Source organism: Cnephaeus nilssonii, assembly GCF_951640355.1.
Source record: "Cnephaeus nilssonii genome assembly, chromosome: 6".
In the NCBI taxonomy this organism is placed as follows: domain Eukaryota; kingdom Metazoa; phylum Chordata; class Mammalia; order Chiroptera; family Vespertilionidae; genus Cnephaeus; species Cnephaeus nilssonii.
The window spans coordinates 82,339,864-82,360,788 of NC_137077.1; the positions used below are offsets into that span (position 1 = coordinate 82,339,864).

General features: G+C 39.3%; 1 protein-coding gene across 5 annotated transcripts in view; it reads right to left on the reverse strand.

The window, feature by feature from the left end:
* Positions 1 to 20,925, reverse strand: part of ATP2B1 (ATPase plasma membrane Ca2+ transporting 1) — a 136,575-nt gene that overhangs the window by 42,619 nt on the left and 73,031 nt on the right. For all 5 annotated transcript variants that reach the window (XM_079774384.1, XM_079774388.1, XM_079774386.1 and 2 more), the window contains exons 3-7: positions 13,679 to 13,876; positions 9,201 to 9,455; positions 8,986 to 9,111; positions 2,784 to 2,924; positions 229 to 267 (exon numbers count right to left, since the gene is read on the reverse strand). In XM_079774384.1, the coding sequence (XP_079630510.1) occupies positions 229 to 267; positions 2,784 to 2,924; positions 8,986 to 9,111; positions 9,201 to 9,455; positions 13,679 to 13,876 (759 nt within the window). The remainder of the gene's footprint in view (positions 1 to 228; positions 268 to 2,783; positions 2,925 to 8,985; positions 9,112 to 9,200; positions 9,456 to 13,678; positions 13,877 to 20,925) is intronic.

The window sequence follows — 20,925 nt, forward strand, 5'->3', positions numbered from 1 at the left end:
GAATTTTTCTACACTTTACTAGCACAAATCACAATTAAAATCTATTAACACTGCAAAGGCAGCACGACTGGGGCACTAACAGGAAGAGAGCTTAACCCAAGTTAACATATATTGCTGATTTTCCCTGCTACATGGATCTTACACTTTTGGATGAATATAGTACACATTAGATATATTTTTGGATATGATGAAAAGAAGCTAACTATACTTTTATCCTCCTGAATTTACCTTTGTTGCGATTCTCAATAGCTCCATCTTGTTTCTTATCTGTAGGAACAAAATGGGAATTAAAGCTTTCCAAAAGAAATGAATACAGCCATGCTAAATTATGCAAAGGTAGTTCACATTTCTATAACAGCATTGTTACACAGTGCTACGTGTGTTTGTGCGTGTGTACAGATTAGGAAGCATCTAGTTTGTAATGACCTACTGGTCAATTACTCCCTGGTCTTAACCATAGGGAAATACTCCAAAATAATTTGGGCTTCTATACTTGTTTGATTTCTCCATAAGACTTTACTCTTTTACGCTCTAATAAACCTAAATATAATACAAGAGGTTTTCAAACTAAATACAGATATACTCCTAAGAAAGCAGAAATGGACAGGGTTAGAGAGGGAGGGAGAAATGTCATAGAAATACAATAAGCAGGAGAGCTTTGATGGGAATGAGAAAACAGTACCTGTATAAAAGATAGCGGAGGCAAGTAAGTGAAACTAGAACATGAGTGTACTGTCAATTGAGTTCATTATAATAATTGGCTTAGATTTGGAGAAAAGAGAAAGATGAGAATGTCTGAAGCAATAAGGTCATCAAGGAGGGAATGGGTCTAGTGTTAGGAAGTAGGTAGGATAATATTAGAAAGGACAGAGAAGCAGCAGAATCATTCAGTCTATTTTTCTTCCAACTTCTCTATCAAGGAGAACTATCTTCAAACTGGAAGACGTGGAACAAATATGGTCAAGATGGAACAGAGGCTCAAGATAAATGAGGAGATAGTAAGAGAACACCTAGCTACTTTCAATGACCTCAAGCTGGAGAGAGACCTGAGAGCCACATTCCAGACGACTAAGGAACTGAGACAGATTACCCTGCCCTGGGCTGCCTGGGACTGGAGGAGGGCTGGAAGTCCACAGATGAAAACTGGTGTCTCGTTCTATTAAAAAATAACAACAACAAAAACAATCTAAGAACAAAAGATGGTAGACAATGAATTAGATATTAATTCCTGGGAATACCCTTGACTGGATTAAGAAAAACAGGTTTGTAAGACATAAAAAAGGGTGCTTACTGGAAAAGACACTGTGCAGGCAATGAGAACAAAGTCATGACACAACTTCCCTTTATTTTTTAATAAGGCCTCTTCACTAGACTCCTTTAAATTAGGATGCATCACAGTGTATGAGATAATGCATATAAAGCATTCAATAAATGGTATCATTATTACTGGTTTTCAAATTGCCTTTCACTCTTAAGAAACTTAAAGGAGGCAGATGGGAGGGCTGTGGTGAGGGATAGGAAAAACCTAGAACAGTGATGGGCAACCTTTTGAGCTTGGTGTGTCAAACTTCGCCAAAAAACTGAGCATAACTTGGGTAGTGTGTCACTTTGAGGAATACACATTATTTCGCAAATGTTTCATCCTCAGGAGCAGCAAATGTTTCATCCTCAGGAGCAGCAAATGTTTCATCCTCAGAATGAAATGGCTACGCATGTCAGTGCTGACACGTGTGTCATAGGTTCGCCATCAATGACCTAGAATGTGGAGCTTGCTACCTTCACTTGCAGCAAGAACTTTTCAAACACTTTTTTGTTTGAAATGAAGATTTCACAGCTAAAGACAAAACCTAAAGAACAAAACACCTAAATATTTAAAACACTGCTGTAGTTAGAACACACTACGATTTTAGCAAGACATTTATTTTACAAGATCTCAAAATACTTATGTGTGTGAGAGAAATATGGGCTTACTACTCTTAAGTAAAATTAAATAAATCTAAGTCATTAAACCACAGTAAACTGCTGTCTTTAAAGGGAAAAAACTCTGGAGTGATCCCGAGTGGAAGAAAACTGTGATACAGCAGACAAAGAAGCAGAGTGGGGAGGACTTTTAGGAAAAAAGTATCATGCTGTCCAACTAAGTGATTCTGAGTTGTCTCACTATGTATGATGGAGTTTCTTATAAGATCCTTGTAGGTGAGCTACGGTTATCAAGTTTGCTGGATAGATTACTTGGAGGGATAGCAGATACAATAGATAAAACAAAGATCTTCATATCTAATGATGAGCTGAATATTACACAACATAGTAGGTGTCAAAGTGAAGTCTTTGACACCTACATAAGTACAGACTGAAGATTAAAAGCTCAATGAGTCCAAAATGTAATAAGGCTGGCAAAGAAGGCTACTACTAAAGTAGTAGGAAAAAAATACGCAGATGGGAAGCGAGAGTTTACTTCATTTTCTGGTCAGATGACAGGGAGAGTCTAAAACTACAGAATAAACAGAATAAAGACAATTCGAGTGGTTCAAGATGAAGTTACCCCATGGTAATGGGGACTGATGCATTCACTAAAAGCCTTTCATTGACTATTTAACCTAAAAGAAAAACTTTCCCTCCACTAATTCTACCACTTTACAGGACAATATTGGGCAATACTGTAACTTTTTTGTAGAATTTTTCATATCAAACTACATAAAAGAAGTGTATGTTTTGTACCAGTTCTTATCATTTAGTTTCCATATTTTCAAATACCAATTCTTATAGCAAATTGCAATTCTTACTTTTCTTTTCCTTTTTCTTCTCATCTTTCTTCTCTTCCTCTTCACCTCCAGCTCCAAGTAAGGTAAAGATAATTCCAGTTTGAGAATTCATACCTACAGCAGTAACTACCATTCTTCCAGAGCCTTCCATTACATGAGTACCTACAACAGAAAACTTGTTTGTTTTTTAAAATTAGATTTTTCCTCCTATCATCAAATTTCAAATTTTAGTAACATTGTCTTTAATATCCTTAATCCTATCTAATAAAAGAGTAATATGCAAATTGACCATCACTCCAATACACAAAATGGCTGCTCCCATGTGGTCAAGGATCCTGCCCCCATGTGGACACAAGATGGCTGCCACAAGATAGACAGCAGGGGAGGGCAGTTGGGAGGGACCAGGCCTGCAGGAGAGGACAGTTGGGGGGAGGGGGGACCAGGCTGGCAGGGGAGGGCAGTTAGGGGTGACCAGGCTTGCAGAGGAGGGCAGTTGGGGGTGACCAGACCTGCAGGGTAGGGCAGTTGGGGGGGACCAGACCTGCAGGGGAGGGCAGTTGGGGGGGACCAGGCCTGCAGGGGAGGGCAGTTGGGGCAACCAGGCCGGGAGAGGAGGGCAGTTAGGGGTGACCAGGCTGGCAGGGGAGGGCAGTTAGGGGCAACCAGGCCTGAAGGGGAGCACAGTTAGGGGTGACCAGGCCTGAAGGGGAGGGCAATTGGGGCAACCAGGCCAGCAGAGGAGGGCAGTTAGGGGTGACCAGGCCAGCAGGGGAGGACAGTTAGGGGCAACCAGGCTTGAAGGGGAGCACAGTTAGGGGTGACCAGGCCTGAAGGGGAGGGTAGTTGGGGGTGACCAGGCCAGAAGGGGAGGGCAGTTAGGGGTGACCCGGCCAGCAGGGGAGGGCAGTTAGGGTCAATTGGGCCAGCAGGGGAGCAGTTAGGCGTCGATCAGGCTGGCAGGGAAGTGGTTAGGGGGTGATCAGGCTGGCAGGCAGACAAGTGGTTGGGAGCCAGTAGTCCTGGATTGTGAGAGGGCAGTCGGACATTCCTTGAGGGGTCCCAGATTGGAGAGGGTGCAGGCTCGGCTGAGTGTCAAGCGCCACCCCCCGCAGGAATTTCATGCACTGGGCCTCTAGTATTTAATAAAATTAACTCAAAGAAGACATTAAATAAAACCTAAATTCTTATGCTTAAGGTTTTAACTCTGTAATCACTCATATCTGAGTTCAACACAACTCGACCAACTCATTTATCATGAGATATTGGGCAAATTATAACATCTCAAAAAATGGCTACAACAGATCTAGAATGAGACTCAAGTCTATAAATGCAAAGTGCTCAGCACAGTGCCTGGAATTTGTTGAAAGTAAATGCTCAACTTAAAAAATTATAACAACATCATCATCATCATCATCATCATCATCATCATCATCATCATCAGGACCTATTCCTGAGAAATACATTGTTCATAAAAGAAGAGTGCTTATAACCAAAGGGATTCCACAGCAACAGATGCCCCATTTCCCACACTCAAACCCACAACCTTTACCTAACCCAGACCATCATCCCAGTCTGCCGAGATTACCACAACAGCCTCGTAGGTATCTAGTCTATGTTTATAGTTCATCCCGAAATTAGTTTTAATCTTCCTAAAATGTGCTTTCTGTCCTAAGCCTCTCATGGCTCAAAAAATTCTGAGGCTACACTGCCCACTGGACTAAGTGCAAGATCACCTTGAGATCAACCAACCTTTCAAACCTTTTCACCCACTACTTCAATATAACATTCCATTACAGAAAGCTAGGGAGCAGACATGGGAATACTGATTAAATTCAGACCAACCCTCACAACAATGTCCAGAGTTGGAAGACATGTTTATTCTTACTTCCTAGAAACATGCCCAAGGTTACACCACTATTAAATGGCAAGGCAAACATTCAACCCTGCTCTGTCAGAGGATGGAGGACATAATCTTCCTACAATGTAATGCTGATAAATTTGTTTACAGTTCTCCAACCCACATCTCTGCACCTTTTATCATTCATTAAAAGGCTTCCTACCTCTCTAATATTTTGGTTAATTTTAAGTAACCTTTGAAACTTAATTCTTTTTTTAAACACTCAAGTCTTCTTCAGTTATCACTTATTTATTTGATCTCCTAGTTCACAGCCACTGGAGGGACAGGGTCTACAGCACCTACCACCATCTTATGTAACAAGTCAATGCTCAAAGGTTATTTGCTAAATCTATATATATAAAAGCCTAAGCGACCATTCCACCATTCGACGAGTAGCTATGATGCACACTGACCACCAGGGGGCAAACGCTCAACACACAGGTATGGAAACATGGAACAGACTAATGAATCTCAGAGGGAAGGGGGGGGAGAGGAGGGTGTGAAGAGATTAATCAAAGATCTTATATGCATACTAGAGGCCGGGTGCACGGATTTGTGCACTGGTGGGGTCCCTCAGCCTGGCCTGCGGGGATTGGGCTGAAACCGACAGTCTGACATCCCCCAAGTGGTCCTGGATTGCGAGAGGGCACAGGCCAGGCCAAGCAACACCACCGGTGCATGAATCCATGCACCAGGCCTCTAGTAAAATCATAAAGCATATGTACTTACTTCAGTACTTAAGAATTTACACTTAGCTATTAATTATGGAGTAACAAATCCAATAAGAATTTTTTAGACCTTTGATTTTCTTGCTTTAATAACCTATATTCTAAGTATTTCACTAATTATTAGTTTCTTTGCCAGTGAAAATGCAAGGGAAACAATAAGTGAAATTCAGGCCAGCAAAACAACATTTATTGGGCAAGCACTATGTGTAAAAGACAGTTTGTTTCTTTTAAAAATTCTGGCTTTCAGCAGATTTCAATTTTTTATGTTCTGTTCTTCCTTACCACAGGTAATCATATGTTGGCAGTTAATGTGCTCAAAATAAACAGTTCTTGTTCTAGCCATAGCCCCACTGCTAACTAAAAACTGCTTTTAAAGATCTAAATTTAAGAAGCCAAGAACAGCAGTAAGAGATGGCATCATGAGAATAAATTTAAAAATAAGTGCATTTCATCTTTTTTAGTACATTTTTGGAATAGGGAAATAAATACAGAAAAACTTTCCCACCCGTATTGCGATAAGGGACTCTACAAAGCTATTTCAATCTTTTCCTAAGCATGGAAAATTTCTAGTTTTCTTGGTATATTTGGTGTGTTAGGAACCTGAGTCTACATAAATTTACCAGCCATTTCTGTAAAAACAGGAAAGGACCAAAGTTCAGTTAAAGGATTTCAACCTGAAGAGTTAAGCACTAGGTAAATAAGCTAGATGTACATAAAAGTACATGAGTAAAAATGGCAAAAGGGCAAGAGGAGACTATTTTAGTTCACCAAATACGGCCCAGTTAGTCTATGGAGATAGAGTAGGTTACACAGCTTCCCTCTCCTCTGGAAAGATTATAAATTTTATTTGTTTAACATTAAATACCGTTTCTTAGAAGTATGGCAAAGAATAAGTAAAATAAGTATACACTGTATGTAAATACATTATCATTATATATCCAAAATATTTGTCTATTTGGAATAAAACACAAGCATATAAATATAAAGAAAAACCCAAATAGAGTACAAATGTTCTTAGTATAAAATACTGAAGGCACACAGATCTCAAGATTTAAAAAACAAATAAAACGATGTCTATATTACAACTGAAACTTTTACCCTATTAATAATGGTGTTCATAAATGTACATACATGTAATTACTGATTTTTTTGATAGTTTATTGATTTTTAGAGAGAGAAGAAGGGAAAGGGAGAGAGTGAAACATTGATTTGAAAGTGACAGATTGATCAACTGTCTCCTGCACACGCCTCCCTCCCCTCGCCCCAGCCCCGGGATTGAGCCTGCAACCCAGGCATGGGCCCTTGACTGGGAATAGAACTGGCAACCTCCCGGTGCATGGGATGATGCCCAACCAACTGAGCCACACCAGCCAGGGCTAATTACTCTGATTTTTAGTGGTGTGATGTTCTGCAATATCCTTTTATGGCACATATTTTCAAATCTTAAGAAGGTAATAGTTAAACTTAGTTATGTGCCCCAAAATTGTGACTCTAACTTAACTGACTGACCCTTGTCACAGGTTTGACTTTGGTTTCAGTAAAACCATGTTCAAACAATTGAAATACAAAATTCACAGAGAATAAATGAAAAATTATAGCTGTCAAGTTTTTGAATAGTTAAATCAGTAGGAATCTCCTTACCACATATATAAAGTGTTAGCATTTCATTAACATCCTATATAATCCTATTTAATAAAGAGGTAATATGCAAATTGACTGTCATAACCTCACAGATGGCCGCCCCCATGTGGTCACAAGATGGCCACTGCCTCCATGTGGTCACAAGATGGCCATGCCCATGTCGTCACAAGATGGCCACCACAAGATGGCCGGCAGGGGAGGGCAGTTGTGGGCAATCAGGCCAGCAGGGGAGGGCAGTTGGGGGGGACCAGGCCTGCAGGGGAGGGCAATTAGGGGCGACCAGGCTGGCAGGGGAGGGCAGTTAGGGGTGACCGGGCTGGTAGGGGAGGGCAGTTGGGGGCAACTGGGCCAGCAGGGGAGGGCAGTTGGGGGCGACCAGGATGGCAGCAGAGGGCAGTTGGGGGCAATCAGGCCGTCAAGGGAGAGCAGTTGGGGGCGATCGGGCCAGCAGGGGAGGGCAGTTGGGGGCAATCGGGCCGGCAGGGGAGGGCAGTTGGGGGGGACCAGGCCTGCAGGGGAGGGCAATTAGGGGCGACCAGGCTGGTAGGGGAGGGCAGTTAGGGGTGACCGGGCTGGTAGGGGAGGGCAGTTGGGGGCGACTGGGCCAGCAGGGGAGGGCAGTTGGGGGCGACCAGGATGGCAGCAGAGGGCAGTTGGGGGCAATCAGGCCGTCAAGGGAGAGCAGTTGGGGGCGATCGGGCCAGCAGGGGAGGGCAGTTGGGGGCAATCGGGCTGGCAGGGGAGGGCAGTTGGGGGGGACCAGGCCTGCAGGGGAGGGCAATTAGGGGCGACCAGGCTGGCAGGGGAGGGCAGTTAGGGGTGACCGGGCTGGTAGGGGAGGGCAGTTGGGGGCGACTGGGCCAGCAGGGGAGGGCAGTTGGGGGCGACCAGGATGGCAGCAGAGGGCAGTTGGGGGCAATCAGGCCGTCAAGGGAGAGCAGTTGGGGGCGATCGGGCCAGCAGGGGAGGGCAGTTGGGGGCAATCGGGCTGGCAGGGGAGCAGTTAGGAATCGATCAGGCTGGCTGGGGAGTGGTTAGGGGGTGATCAGGCTGGCAGGCAGAAGTGGTTAGGGGCAATCAGGCAGGCAGGCAGGCAGGCAAGTGGTTGGGAGTCAACAGTCCTGGATTGTGAGGGGGATGTCCGACTGCAGTTTAGGCCCAATGGGTCAGGCCTAAACTGGCAGTATAATATCCCCCCAGGGGTCCCTGGTTGGAGAGGGTGCAGGCTGGGCTGAGTTACACGCCCCCTCCCCCACCAGTGCACGAATTTCATGCACCAGGCCTCTAGTCTGAAAATAATAGAAGACAAATGGACAACATCTTGCTTCCTCCAAACTCTAGTATAATTCAATTACTAGAAGGCAGCTTGTTTATAATTATTCCCATCATCCCTTCCATTTCATTTCCAATTAACCATAGGTCAAGCCATCACAGTCAGGCTGTTATAAGAATCTCCCAAGTAGACAACCACCTCCTCCCTTTTTCAAACAGAGTACTCTCACCCATACAAATCCTTCCTTTTCCTATTCTCAGAACATGTCTTAACCATGTGCAAATGTAATCCTGCCTAGTAGATGTGGTGCTACTCCTGGACCTACTGTAGATTAATCATATAATCATTAATTTGATTTAAACACATTCTTCAAACAATTTTATACTTCAACAGGCCACATTTTAGTTTTTTCATTATACTAAAATTAGCTTATACTGACTATCAAATATCTTGATTTTTTTGGACTCAGTTACCTCATTTGTAAAATATAGCTTTGGATTCAAAGATCTCTAATGTCTTCAACAACTTACAAAAAATAAAAATAAAAATCACTAAGGATTATAAAGATTAAGCCAGCACAAAATCTATAATCCTCTTCACATTATTGGCTTTTAGGGAAACTGATGACAATGGTATACTGTTGTAAGGGAGAAAAAAGTTAAAAGTTATAAAAGAAATTCATACCTGATAAAAGTAAGGGATCCTTATCTAAAGACTTTCTAACATGATCAGATTCACCAGTCAATGAGCTTTCATCAATTTTAAGATCATTGCCTTGAATAAGTATGCCATCAGCTGGAAGAAGATCACCTAAAACAAAAAACAATAATATGCTAAACTGTGAACATGATTATAATAATTGTTCATCTAGTATCAGAGCTATTCTCTCTTTTACTTACCATATTTCACTTGAGCAATATCTCCAACAATAATGTCAGCTACAGGTATCTGAATGACCTGACCACCCCTGATGACTGTGAACTTCTGTTCTTGTTCAATTCGACTCTGCAAACCTCTAAACTGTTTCTCCTTACTCCAGTCATTGAAAGCTGTCACTAACACCACACATACTACTGATAAGAGGATTGCAGCTCCTTCAATCCAACCAGTTTCACCTTCACCTTCTTCCTCTCCAACAGAAACTTCTCCACAAACTATTTGGAAAGAAAGAAAATGCTCATCAAAAAGGATTCTGAATTGATGGCAACAGCATGTAATAAGTTAATTATGAGCTTTATGTAACTAGTTAATTTTACTCATAACTCTAAACATCTCACTGAACTCAAAGCATTCCATAATGACAAAAATGTTTACTATATCAATTTCAAGTTTTCTGCCTCTGAAGGTTCTCAACCTCAGGACAGGGCGGCACTCTAGGCTACTACTTAAGAGTAAGGACTGGAAAAATTTAAATCCCAACCTTAAGGCAAGTTACTTATTTCTGAGACTTGGTTTCTTCATCTGTCCAATTAGGATACCACCACTAGCCCAGTGTTATGGTGAAAATTCAATGAGAGGACATTTGAATGTAGGTAGAGCAGTGACTGAGACATCCTCCACACTCAACCAATGGTAAACGATATTTATAATTACATGTGGTAGGCAAGACACACATGAAAAGTATTATGTGCTACCCAAGAACATATTTACTATATTAACTTTACTGGAGTATGATCAAATATTGGCTTTTGTAACACGAAAAGTTAAGGAAAGTGCTACTTATTTAATTCAACTATTTGAGTACCTACTCTAGGTGCCAGATACCATTTTTGGAGCTAGGGATACAGCTGTGAATAAGACATACAAGCTTCCTCTCCTCACAGAAACCATACTCAGATTGGTAGGTGTGGAAGAAGTATGAAGAATTCAGATAATAAAGCACAAATAATTAACATCAGATATTTTAAGTGCCATGAAGAAAATAAAACATGGTGACGTGCTTACAATTGAAGAAAGAGGGCTAATTATGCCTGGATGATCAGGAAAGGTCCCTCTGAAGTCTCCATGATATTTGAGTGAGGAGCCAAATGATAAACAAAAATTAATCATATAGCTCTAAGGGAAGAGCATTCCAGGGACAGATTAAAGTAAGTACAAAAGCTCTATGGAAGGAAAGAGTTCAAAAAAAGATATAGAAGGGAAAAAATTAAAACCTCAAAACTGTTGAGTCAATAATGGTAAAGAAAGAATATTGGAATAGTGCTTCTTGGACTTTGGGCTGTAATTTATTTGTGAGACTAAAATCAATTCAGTGGCTCGTGACCAGCATTTTGAAAAATACTGAAATAGTAAAACAGAAAAGTAGTAAAGATACGTATGGTTTCTTGAAAGCTTACTTTGGTTATTTATAAATTCTCATGAAGGCATATGCTCTTCTGTGTTCCTATATAAGTTCTTTCTTAATTGAGGGTTGAGCTGAAATCTCTGAAAGTCAATAGTTCTCTTAGGACAGGGAATCAGGAAAAAGATGATTCAGAAGAAAAGAATGAATAAATGAATGACACTAGAAATTATTAAAGCATATTCCAGAATAGTGAGCATGAACAGAAGAGGATGCTGAATAAAGATTAACCTGGGAATTATGTGGGACAGATGCAGGGAGAGAAGGCAGAGGCTAGAATAAGACCAAAAGGATGATGTGAATATTCACCAAAAATTTGTCTCATATTTCATGAATGTGTAGTGGAATTTTCCAAAGACTGCATTATATGTGCTAATACAATAAAATGAATAAAGAAGAAGAGAATCGTTATCTTCAATTAAGCAGACATTAAAGAGATAAAATAAAAAAAACACTACTCTTCATGATTTCACAACTTCGTTAACAACAATTAAGCATAGTAATTATAATTATTTATTAAAATAATACTTAATTATTTTAAAATGCATCGCTAAATATTTTTTAATTTCTCAATTTTAATTCAGAATACAATAAATATCTACAGATATAACTCACATAATCAAAGCTCTTTGGGGTCTTCAATACTTTTTGGTGTGTAAAAGGGTCCTGAGACCAAAGATTTGGAGAACCACTAGTAGTATATACACTGGTGACTAAAGATTTCTTTATGATGTGATTTATAGTGCTTCTTTTTACACCAAACTTTATCAGTAAGAAATTTTGATAATTCAGATTTCTGTAACTGTTGATTTGCGATTAATGGATTTCCTTTTAAGCAAAGTACTACGAGACTTAGTGTTAAAACACAACATGATAAAAGATACATGAAGGACATTAATAAATGTTAAAAAGAATAAAGTACAAACACTAAACAGCTTCTCACCATGGAGCAAACATATCTTTATATGTTTTATTAACACGTTCTAGTAGATTCTGAGTCTCTTTAAAGGGCCTTATGACACTGACAACTCTAAATCATCTTCCCAGTTGGATCTAATGCCAGTATCTCCTTAAGCAAATTTGGGAAAGGGCCTGCAAATGAAGCAGTCCCAATTCCATGAAGATTTGCCCTGACCTTATTAGTAACAAAATCCAGTCCTGTTGAAAATACTTTTCTATTTAAAAAAATATATATTTTTTAATTGATTTTTAGAGAGAAAGTAAGAGGGATAGAGAGATAGAAACATCAATGAGCGAGAAACAGCATTGATTGGCTGCCTCCTGCATGCCCCTAATTGGGATGGAGCCCTGACTAGGAATTGAACCAGTGACCTCTTGGTTCATGGATCGACGCTCAACCACTGAGCTACACCAACCGGGCAAAAATATTTTTCTTTAGTTTTCTTATAGTCTTGGGGGGGGGGAGGGAATGTTAAAAGTAAATAGTTTTTAATAATCTGCTAACTCACCCAATTGTAGCATACCAATTCCCAGTACTCTATAATGATAGTTGTGTAAACTGAACACTAATGATTTTCGCTATGTTGCTAAACATGATATGACCTTCCTTTTCAGATAAAGACATACATTTACACATCCTCACACCTACCAACTCACGCACACACATATGGACACACAGAGACACATCTACACAAAAACATTTTTAAAATATGAGGATAAATATATCAAAATGGTATGGCAGTAATCTCTAAGAAGTGGGATTTTCAGTGAGCATTACTTCCTCTGAATTTTCATATCCCTAATACTCCCACAGCAAAATATGTATTATTTTATTGCATTATTTAATAAAAATAAACACATTTTTAAAATAAAAAGAAGTTTTTGAAATAATTTGACTTAGTACTGACAAGAATATTGCCTAAATCCTTTCTTAGCTATATCAATTATTGTCAGCCACGGGCAATTTTGCCCCCTTTGGGATACTGGGCAATGTCTGGACACCTGTTTGATTGCATTCTCTTGGGAGGTGGTCTAAATAACATGGCAACAAAAAATGTTTCAGTGCAAAATGTCATGTGTTGCTGCTGAGAAACCCTGAACTCAGATAAACAGGATTATTCTGTGACCAACTTTCTTCAAAGGAAAAAAAAAGTTTTCACATGAGCTATAAGTATACCTTTGAAGAAATGACTTTAAATGATTACCTAAGTCAACTTTTAGAGTTAGCAAATACACATTCAAGTCTTCATAACTTGAAAGGCACAAGAATGAAGCTTTCACAAATAAAAATATTTTGGTGAATTGCTTTTCAGATATATAAGATACTATTGGTTCACTTTATAGCTATTTAAATATACTGCCAAAACCCAAGCTAGATTTCCTAGCAGTTGCAGAATATACTGTCAGAAATACCCATTTTAAAATACATGTTTTAAATGAAGAAGAAATTTAAAAGAGAAAAATGAAGGCCATAGAAAGGTGGGAGAAAAACAAAGCCATTTGTAGCTACAAGTTAAGGTAGATCTACCATTCTATAGTGTATTTTCCACTGGTCAGGATACTTTGTAGTATAAACATTTCTTGAATGGCAAGGAAATTACCCAAATTATGAACATAATAACACATTTTAAGAATTTTAAAAGTAGTGGATTGGGGAAGAGACCAGAATTTTGCTTTCATAATGATTTTCCAAGAGATTAAAAAAAATCCAAATAAAAATTATTTTACAATAGTGCTCTAAAAAACTTGAACACAGTGATGGCACAGGCCATATCATATATATGGCTTAGCTCCTTGCCAGACACATAGTATGCATAGATGGGCAGATGATTTAACCTGTCTCACTGTAAAGAGGAGGTGACACTATCTATGTCAGAGGTTATTGTGAAAATTATCTGAGGTAATATATTTCAAGAACTACTAAAGGCACTGGGCACTGTTAGAATGGTGTCTGGTACATAGTAAACAGTCAATAAATGCTGGTCTGCTATTATTATTATTATGTATTAGGTAAGCTAATGAGCTTAACTTAGCATCACATATCAAACTCTTCTTTTTCCTCCCCAATTTACTTACGTGCATTATTCCCTTCTGGAGGTCGATAAAAAGAAAGGCCCAGTGATACTATGGCTGCAATTTCTAATATAATTAAAGTGACATCTTGTAATGCTTCCCATACTAACTGAAGAAAGGTTTTTGGCTTTTTAGGAGGTATAAAGTTCTTTCCAAACACTGCTTCTCTTCTTTCTATATCTACAGGATTTCCACTTAAACCTAATAAAAAGAAACAAGATTTCAGTGAACAGTTTTACTATTTACAAATGAAAATATTTTATTGAAAACACATTCTTTACACTTTAGATTCTAATTCATAAGGCTCTATCAAAATGGTTCATTTTTGTGCATTAGTCATGTTCAGAATTTAAATAAATGCAAACATGTGCAGTGCTTTAAAATTACATTTTAAGCAAGATAACTCAAAATTAGATTAATAATTTTCACTTTTCCAAACTGCTTATTTTTATCATACTATTTTATTCCACCTTGTAGACTGCTAGAGACCAGAACTGATATGACACTGATCATTTTTATATTGGAATTAAACATTTCCATGATCTTTACTGACGATGTTTTCCCTCCCCAAGTGGAGAACTATATAAAGATATTTATTTTGCTTTACTTATTGCATCTTGGTTAACTTAATTAGTGAACACCTTTGATTTTCATTTATATTTACTGAAGAACAATGAAAAGCCAATCTATCACAAGCTCTAGCACTTCTCTTACCAAAATGCCTGTTACACTGGGATTGATAAAAGATTTGCAAGTCCCCAAAAACAGGAGACTTAGGATGACCTTTATTTCAAGTTTTACTTAGGATTTATTTCCAATTGAAGAAATACTGACTGAGTGCATCTACTGTCACTGTAAGGAAAATAGTATTATGCCCAGTGTGTGGAATTAGAAAGTTATGAGGGATAGGTTGGGTGAACATCAATTTTGCCTTTCCTTCATCCTATCAAACAAGTCCTCCTCTGATTTAACCTGTTGATCCTGTCAAACCTAAATATATCCAAATTTGCTCATGCAAAGTATGTACACACATTACTATGAGGGTATGAACACACAGCAGTGACAAACAACGATTTTCCTTAGTCGGTTTAAGAATATCGAAGAAGGGGGCAGAGATACCAGGGTGATATAACTTTTAATTTATCACCACAAATTTAAATTTATAATTAATTTCAACTGTTTTGGGGAGGGGGGCAAGAACTCATTCTAAGACAGTGATGGCGAACCTATGACACGCGTGTCAGCACTGACACGCGTAGCCATTTGTGATGACATGCGGCCGCTGAGGCGGCCGCATGCCGAGGATGAAACATTTGCTGCTCCTGAGGATGAAACATTTGCGAAATAATATTTTTTCCTCAAAGTGACACACTACCCGAGTTATGCTCAGTTTTTTGGCGAATTTTGACACACCAAGCTCAAAAGGTTGCCCATCACTGTTCTAAGAGAACATGAAAGGAGGAGGACAGGAAAATAGATTACTAGAAGGCTTTGGGTTTTAAGTGGGTTAGCTATTAATCTCAATGAGAGGCAGGTGGAAAGTACAAGAGCGAGAACAAAGAAAGTATATTGTTAGAATACACAATGAGAAATAAACATATAGATTTTAAAGTGATTATTTACTTTCTTAAAGGTACCAAAACTGTGCCAGAGAATGTCTAACAAAGTTGGTCCATGCTGGGCAGCTCAGAAAGCATGGTAGATTTCTGATGACAAAAGACATCAACAGAAAGCTTCCACACAGATTTAGGCTTTGAGGCAGCGTCAGTGGAAGGAAAGGCAGTGAAGGATTGCAGCAATTGTTATTAGGTGGAAAGGCATTATGAGAAGAAACTTGCAAATTATAAATCAGAATCCACACTGTTTCTTCAGACTAGAGCAGTGATGCCCAATCACACCTGGCTGCACACTGTTAACAATGGTCCCTGGTTCATTGGATGACAGGAAAAATCAATGCAGTAAGGTTTTCCACAAAAGTTTTTGTTTGTTTGTTTTAAAGAAATATACTTTGAGATGCTGTTCTGAGATTATGTGCTTGCTGCTTTTCAAATTAATGTCCTTTCTTTTATGAAAGATTTTTAGATAGTGGGTAAGTATGCTTTATATTTTAATGCCCTAACTAGCACAAAAAAAAATAAAAGTCTGCTATTTCTCCTCCTGCTAGTCTTCAATGTTTTCTAAGAAATTTGTTTGAAGATATTGCAATGTTCCATCAGTTTAGCTCACACTTACCAGAGCTCACCATTAATTACATATACAACACAGGTAGTTTTAAATAACACCACTGTAACTATAAAAATAATTCATCAAAAACTTACATTGGTTATAACAAGGGACAATATTTTATGTTAATGTTGAAAAGAACAACCACAGAGCTAAAGATAGCTTAAAAATTTGCCCAAGAGGGAATCTGGGAAAGAAAAAAGCAGCTGGTCCTCAAGGTTAGTATAATTCTTCTATCTCCACTCATACAAGCACACACCTGGGCCACTACACCAATCAAGCAGTCTGGTTTAGGAATTAGAAGACCTACATGCCAGTTCATCTACTGAAATCCTATGCAAGTCACTTAACTTCCTTGGGGGTTGAGCGAGGGCATTCACATTTCTTAGTATAACATAAGGTTATTTTGAAGAACCAAAGGAAAAGGTACGCAGTATACATATCATAAATGATCAGGTAACAGAGTTAAGAAAAGGGGAAGTTACAACATGAACACTACAGATTTATTCTAAGTACAATGGAAATCACAAGAGCAGAAGGAAAAGACCAGCTGGGAGGCTGCTGCAGTACAAAGTAAGAGAGGATGGTGCACCTGGGTTTTAGAGGTAGGGGCAAACTGACTAGATCTGTCAGGTGTCTTGCAAGATGAACAGACAAAATTTGCTGAAGGATAGGGTATGGATGAGAGAAAGAGGAGAATAAAGATGTCATCTAGATTTATTTATTTTTTGGGGGGGGTCCATGCATTTAAGTGGATAGAGGGTAGAGACATGTACCAAGAAAGAGCAGGCTTGGGAAATTGCAGAATTGGGTGGAAAAAGGGAGGCAGGAGTTAATGGTTCTGTTTTACAGGTTTAAACATGAGATGCCCATTAAACATACAAGCGAAGAAGTCTAGAAGACAGCTGGCTCTCTGTATTCGGAACGCAGGGAGAGATCTGAGTCAATGTCATCAATATACAGATGATTCTGAGGCCACGGGCCCAATGAGAGCTTCTGGAAAGCTAGACTAAGTAGACAAGAAGAGAGCAGGGCTGGGGCAAGAACCTTGGAACAATGCAACAGCTGGTGATCAGGCAGGGAAAGAGAAGCTAAGAACAACCAAGGAGAAAGAGAAGGGTGGGGAAGGGTATATGACGCATAAACAGGTTCATGCAATAGTCGGAAAGGCTAGGAAAGAAGAGTTTCTTAAAAGTAGAAGATAATATTGCTGACGGTATCACTGGTGTTACAAAGGTCGAGTAAGATGAAGACAGAGAATGGACAACTGGCTTTCACTAGAGAGAGAGGCTGGGGACTTTGATAAGGAATATTCCAGTGGAGCGGTATGTAAAGAAAGTCTGATAAGAAAGACCTGAACAGAGAATGAAAATGAGCAAGTGGAAACAATGAGTATCGGTAACTTTTTTCCAGGAGTATGATGCAATGGGGAGAAATAAAGCGGTGAAGGTGAATTAAACTGGGTAAATACAAACCCAGTTTGCTTTTTAAAAGATGAGTGATAGATATTAAGACAAGTTATTTACCATGGAAATGATAACGTAGAGACACTGATGATACAGGAGACACAGACTAGTGCTCAAGTAAAGCCTTTAAAGAGGCAAGAGGGAACAGGATCCAGGGCGTGGGTGTTAGTCTATTATAGGTGCAGGAAGAGGCTGCCACTGTGAGGAGAGAGAAAGCAAACTTTGTGGGGAAGAGATTTTGCTAAGCTGGTGGAACTGGTAATGAGACCTACCTGGTCTGAGTTATAAAACTAAAGTAGATAAGATATAAAATTGTTTAGAACAACTTATGAATAAACATAGTGAGAAATCTTCTGCCTCGTCCTGTTGGCTCAGCTGATTGTGGTGTTAGTGGCAATGAGGCCAAGGGCAGGCGTCGCATTGATCTCCTTATGGCCCAGTTCGCTTCACAAACAAACAACATCAAAAGCAGCCTCAGAATTATATGCTTTTTGGTTCTGGATTCACCATGTGGGAAGTATAAATAAAAAGCCTGTATGTATTCTATAAATACACAATGGCTTAAGAATATTGTTATATATTTGAAAAGGACACAATATGGAATAAAATGCAAATTGTATCAACAGGGTAGTTTTACAAGAAAATGTAGCATCCCAACTGCTGGGACTATTAAAAACGTGTCTCAATTTAGGAAATGAAGAGGGGAAACTACTGGAATGTAGTAAGCAGGTAGGCTGAACTGAAAAATCATGGCTAATACACAGCACACACTATAGTCTTATCAAATTCTGTACTTGAAATTATGTCCTATTTGTATGTATGCATGTGTACAATGTGTCTGTGTGTGGTGTTGACAGTGATGGTGGTGAGGGCCACAGGAAAACATGCACACCTAGAAAGCATGCAAAAACATTTTTTAATGTTCATTCTTCTTGGGAAACAGACTAATACTCCTATCATATCCCCAATTTCAAAAGACAAGGAGACCGACCCCACTCAAAATTTCAGAATTACTGGTCTAATATCAAACTTACACATCTGTTTGCAAATGCCGACCTACCGCAAGCCAGGTACTGTGCTAGGCACTAAGCACAGGGAAATGAATCAGACAGGACGTCTTTCTCTAGCACCTGCCCTCAAGAAACTCAGTTTTGTGGGGCAGACTGACAAGCAACCAGTTAATCACAACCCAGTGTGTTGAATGTTAGGATGGAAGTGCTGAGGATGTTATGGGAGCACACAAAGGGAACTGCAATCCAAAATTTAGGAGGTTGGGTTGAATAAGGGAATTCCAAGATACCTAACTTGAAATATTAAGAATAATTTAGAGCCCTAGCCAGTTTGGCTCAGTGGATAGAGCATTAGCCTGAGGACTAAGGGGTCCCAGGTTTGATTCTGGTCAAGGGCATGTACCTTGGTTGGGGGAACATCCCCAGTAGGGGGTGTGCAGGAGGCAGCTAATCGATGTTTCCCTCTCATCGATGTTTCTAACTCTCTATCCCTCTCCCTTCTTCTCTGTAAAAAAATCAATAAAATATATTTTAAAAAAGAATAATTTAGAGATAAACAGTCATAGGAAGGATGAGGTAAAGTGTTTTAGGTGAAGAGATTAGTATAGTAATAATATGTAGGAGACCCAGAAACAAGAGTGACCGTGGCACAATAGTAGCTAAGAAAACTGAAAACTTTGCTATGCCCAAACACTGAGGAGCAGAGAAAACAGAGTTGGAAAGAAGAGGCAAGGTTAGAGAGGTAAGTAGGAGTAGATCCCACAGAGGTTGGCTAACCGAAGTGAGAAGTTTGAATTTCATTCTAAGGGCAATGTGAAACCACTGCCAGCTTTAAGCAGGGAAGTGAAAGGCAGCATGAAGGAGACAGAAACACCACCAGTTAGTATGCTGTGACCTAAGTCACCACAAGAGGAGACAGGGACCTCAAACAGGGTAGTGGGGATGCAGAGAAGCAGACACCCTTGAGTGAAGACGTTAGGACTTAAGAATTTTCAAGTCCTGTTGACAGAAGTAAGAGTGGGTGAAAGATTCCTGTCAAGATCAAGGGGCCACCTCACAAGATGGGTAACAGCTTCACTGGAAAGGGGAAAAAGAAAAGGATGCTTTCAGAAGGGAAAGGTTGAGAAAGTAAAGATTTCTAAAATGAATCAAGCTTTCAGCCTCAAAGCTTGGGTGAAAAACTTAGATGGTGGCTACAGATGTGGGAATCCGCAGCAGATGACATGTGGAGTCTTAGGAGTGGATGACATCACCCGGGGAGAGGGTGTAGGTGAAGAGAAATGTGTGTGTAGATGAACAGAACCCGAGGCCCTGTCAACGTCTAAAGAAAAGCACAGGAGCTGATGAGACTTGGCCAGATAGGAAGAAAGAAAACCCTAAGAATATAATGCCATGAAAGCCAGAACAGAATATTTTGAGAAGGAAATAGGCCCATTATACTTAGAAAATGAATTAAAAAAAAAAAACCCTAAAACTATGCTGTTTCAGACTCTTCAGGTACAACTTTATAAAATAATATATATGCTACTAAGTTAGAGGAGTAGTCAGTGTTATAACTATCTTCAAGAGATTCATAAGCAATGAAAACCAGTGACCAGAGCAGGTATTAAATGTAAAAATTCTCTATTTCTATTACAGCAGCAATAAATTTCTAGGACAAGGTCATGCAGAATCATCAACATAAAACCCTTGTTAGTAACTCTATACACATATGAAAGCACCCATGGCTGACATACCAGAGCCATGCAAATACTTGCTGAATGCCTGCAAGGCTGTGCCAATCTGTATAACCAAGTACGGACATCAGAGCATTCTTGTAGCATCCAATAGGTCAATAATGACTTATTCTGAGCAAAGGGATGATTTTTTTGAGAGTTACAATAGATTTTCACGTGTGAATGTTAGTTTTATTGTATTACAACATGAAGATGTGGTCAAACACCAATACTAACAGCCTAACTTCTTCTATGAGTGCAAATATAAACCACCATTTGAAACGTTCTGGAAACATTAGTCAGCAAGGGGCAATTGCTGTTGACACTACTCTGCTTCCTACCACATACCTCTGTTTCTTTCTACCACTGTTTCCTTTTCTTATTTCCTTTGCTTTTTTTCTCTTCTACCTAATTTTAGCAGCTACCATTTTAAAAGCTTAGTGTCTCATTTGCTTTATTAAAGCTCTTCACAAATCCATGAAGCCATACCTCCTACAGAATTCCACTCAGTACCTGTCTTGAATTTTTATAAATTCATTTTTACCCTCTTGTTTATTGCAGTACAACTGAATGATAAAATGATACCAGGGTCAGAGATATGCATTCTAGAAATCTTATTATTTGAGAGTCTAGTCTATCATTCAATATAAAATATAATATGGGTAACAGGAACACATTAAAATGGAAAAGATACCAAAAGCTAGTATAAAATTAAAAGGATCAAGAAATATGATTTAGAATAGGAATAAGAAAGTAATGTCGGAAAACAATAGAGACAAAACAAAAACTGTAATGGTAACTTCATGCATTTAGGATGTTATTAGCAAGTTATTTTG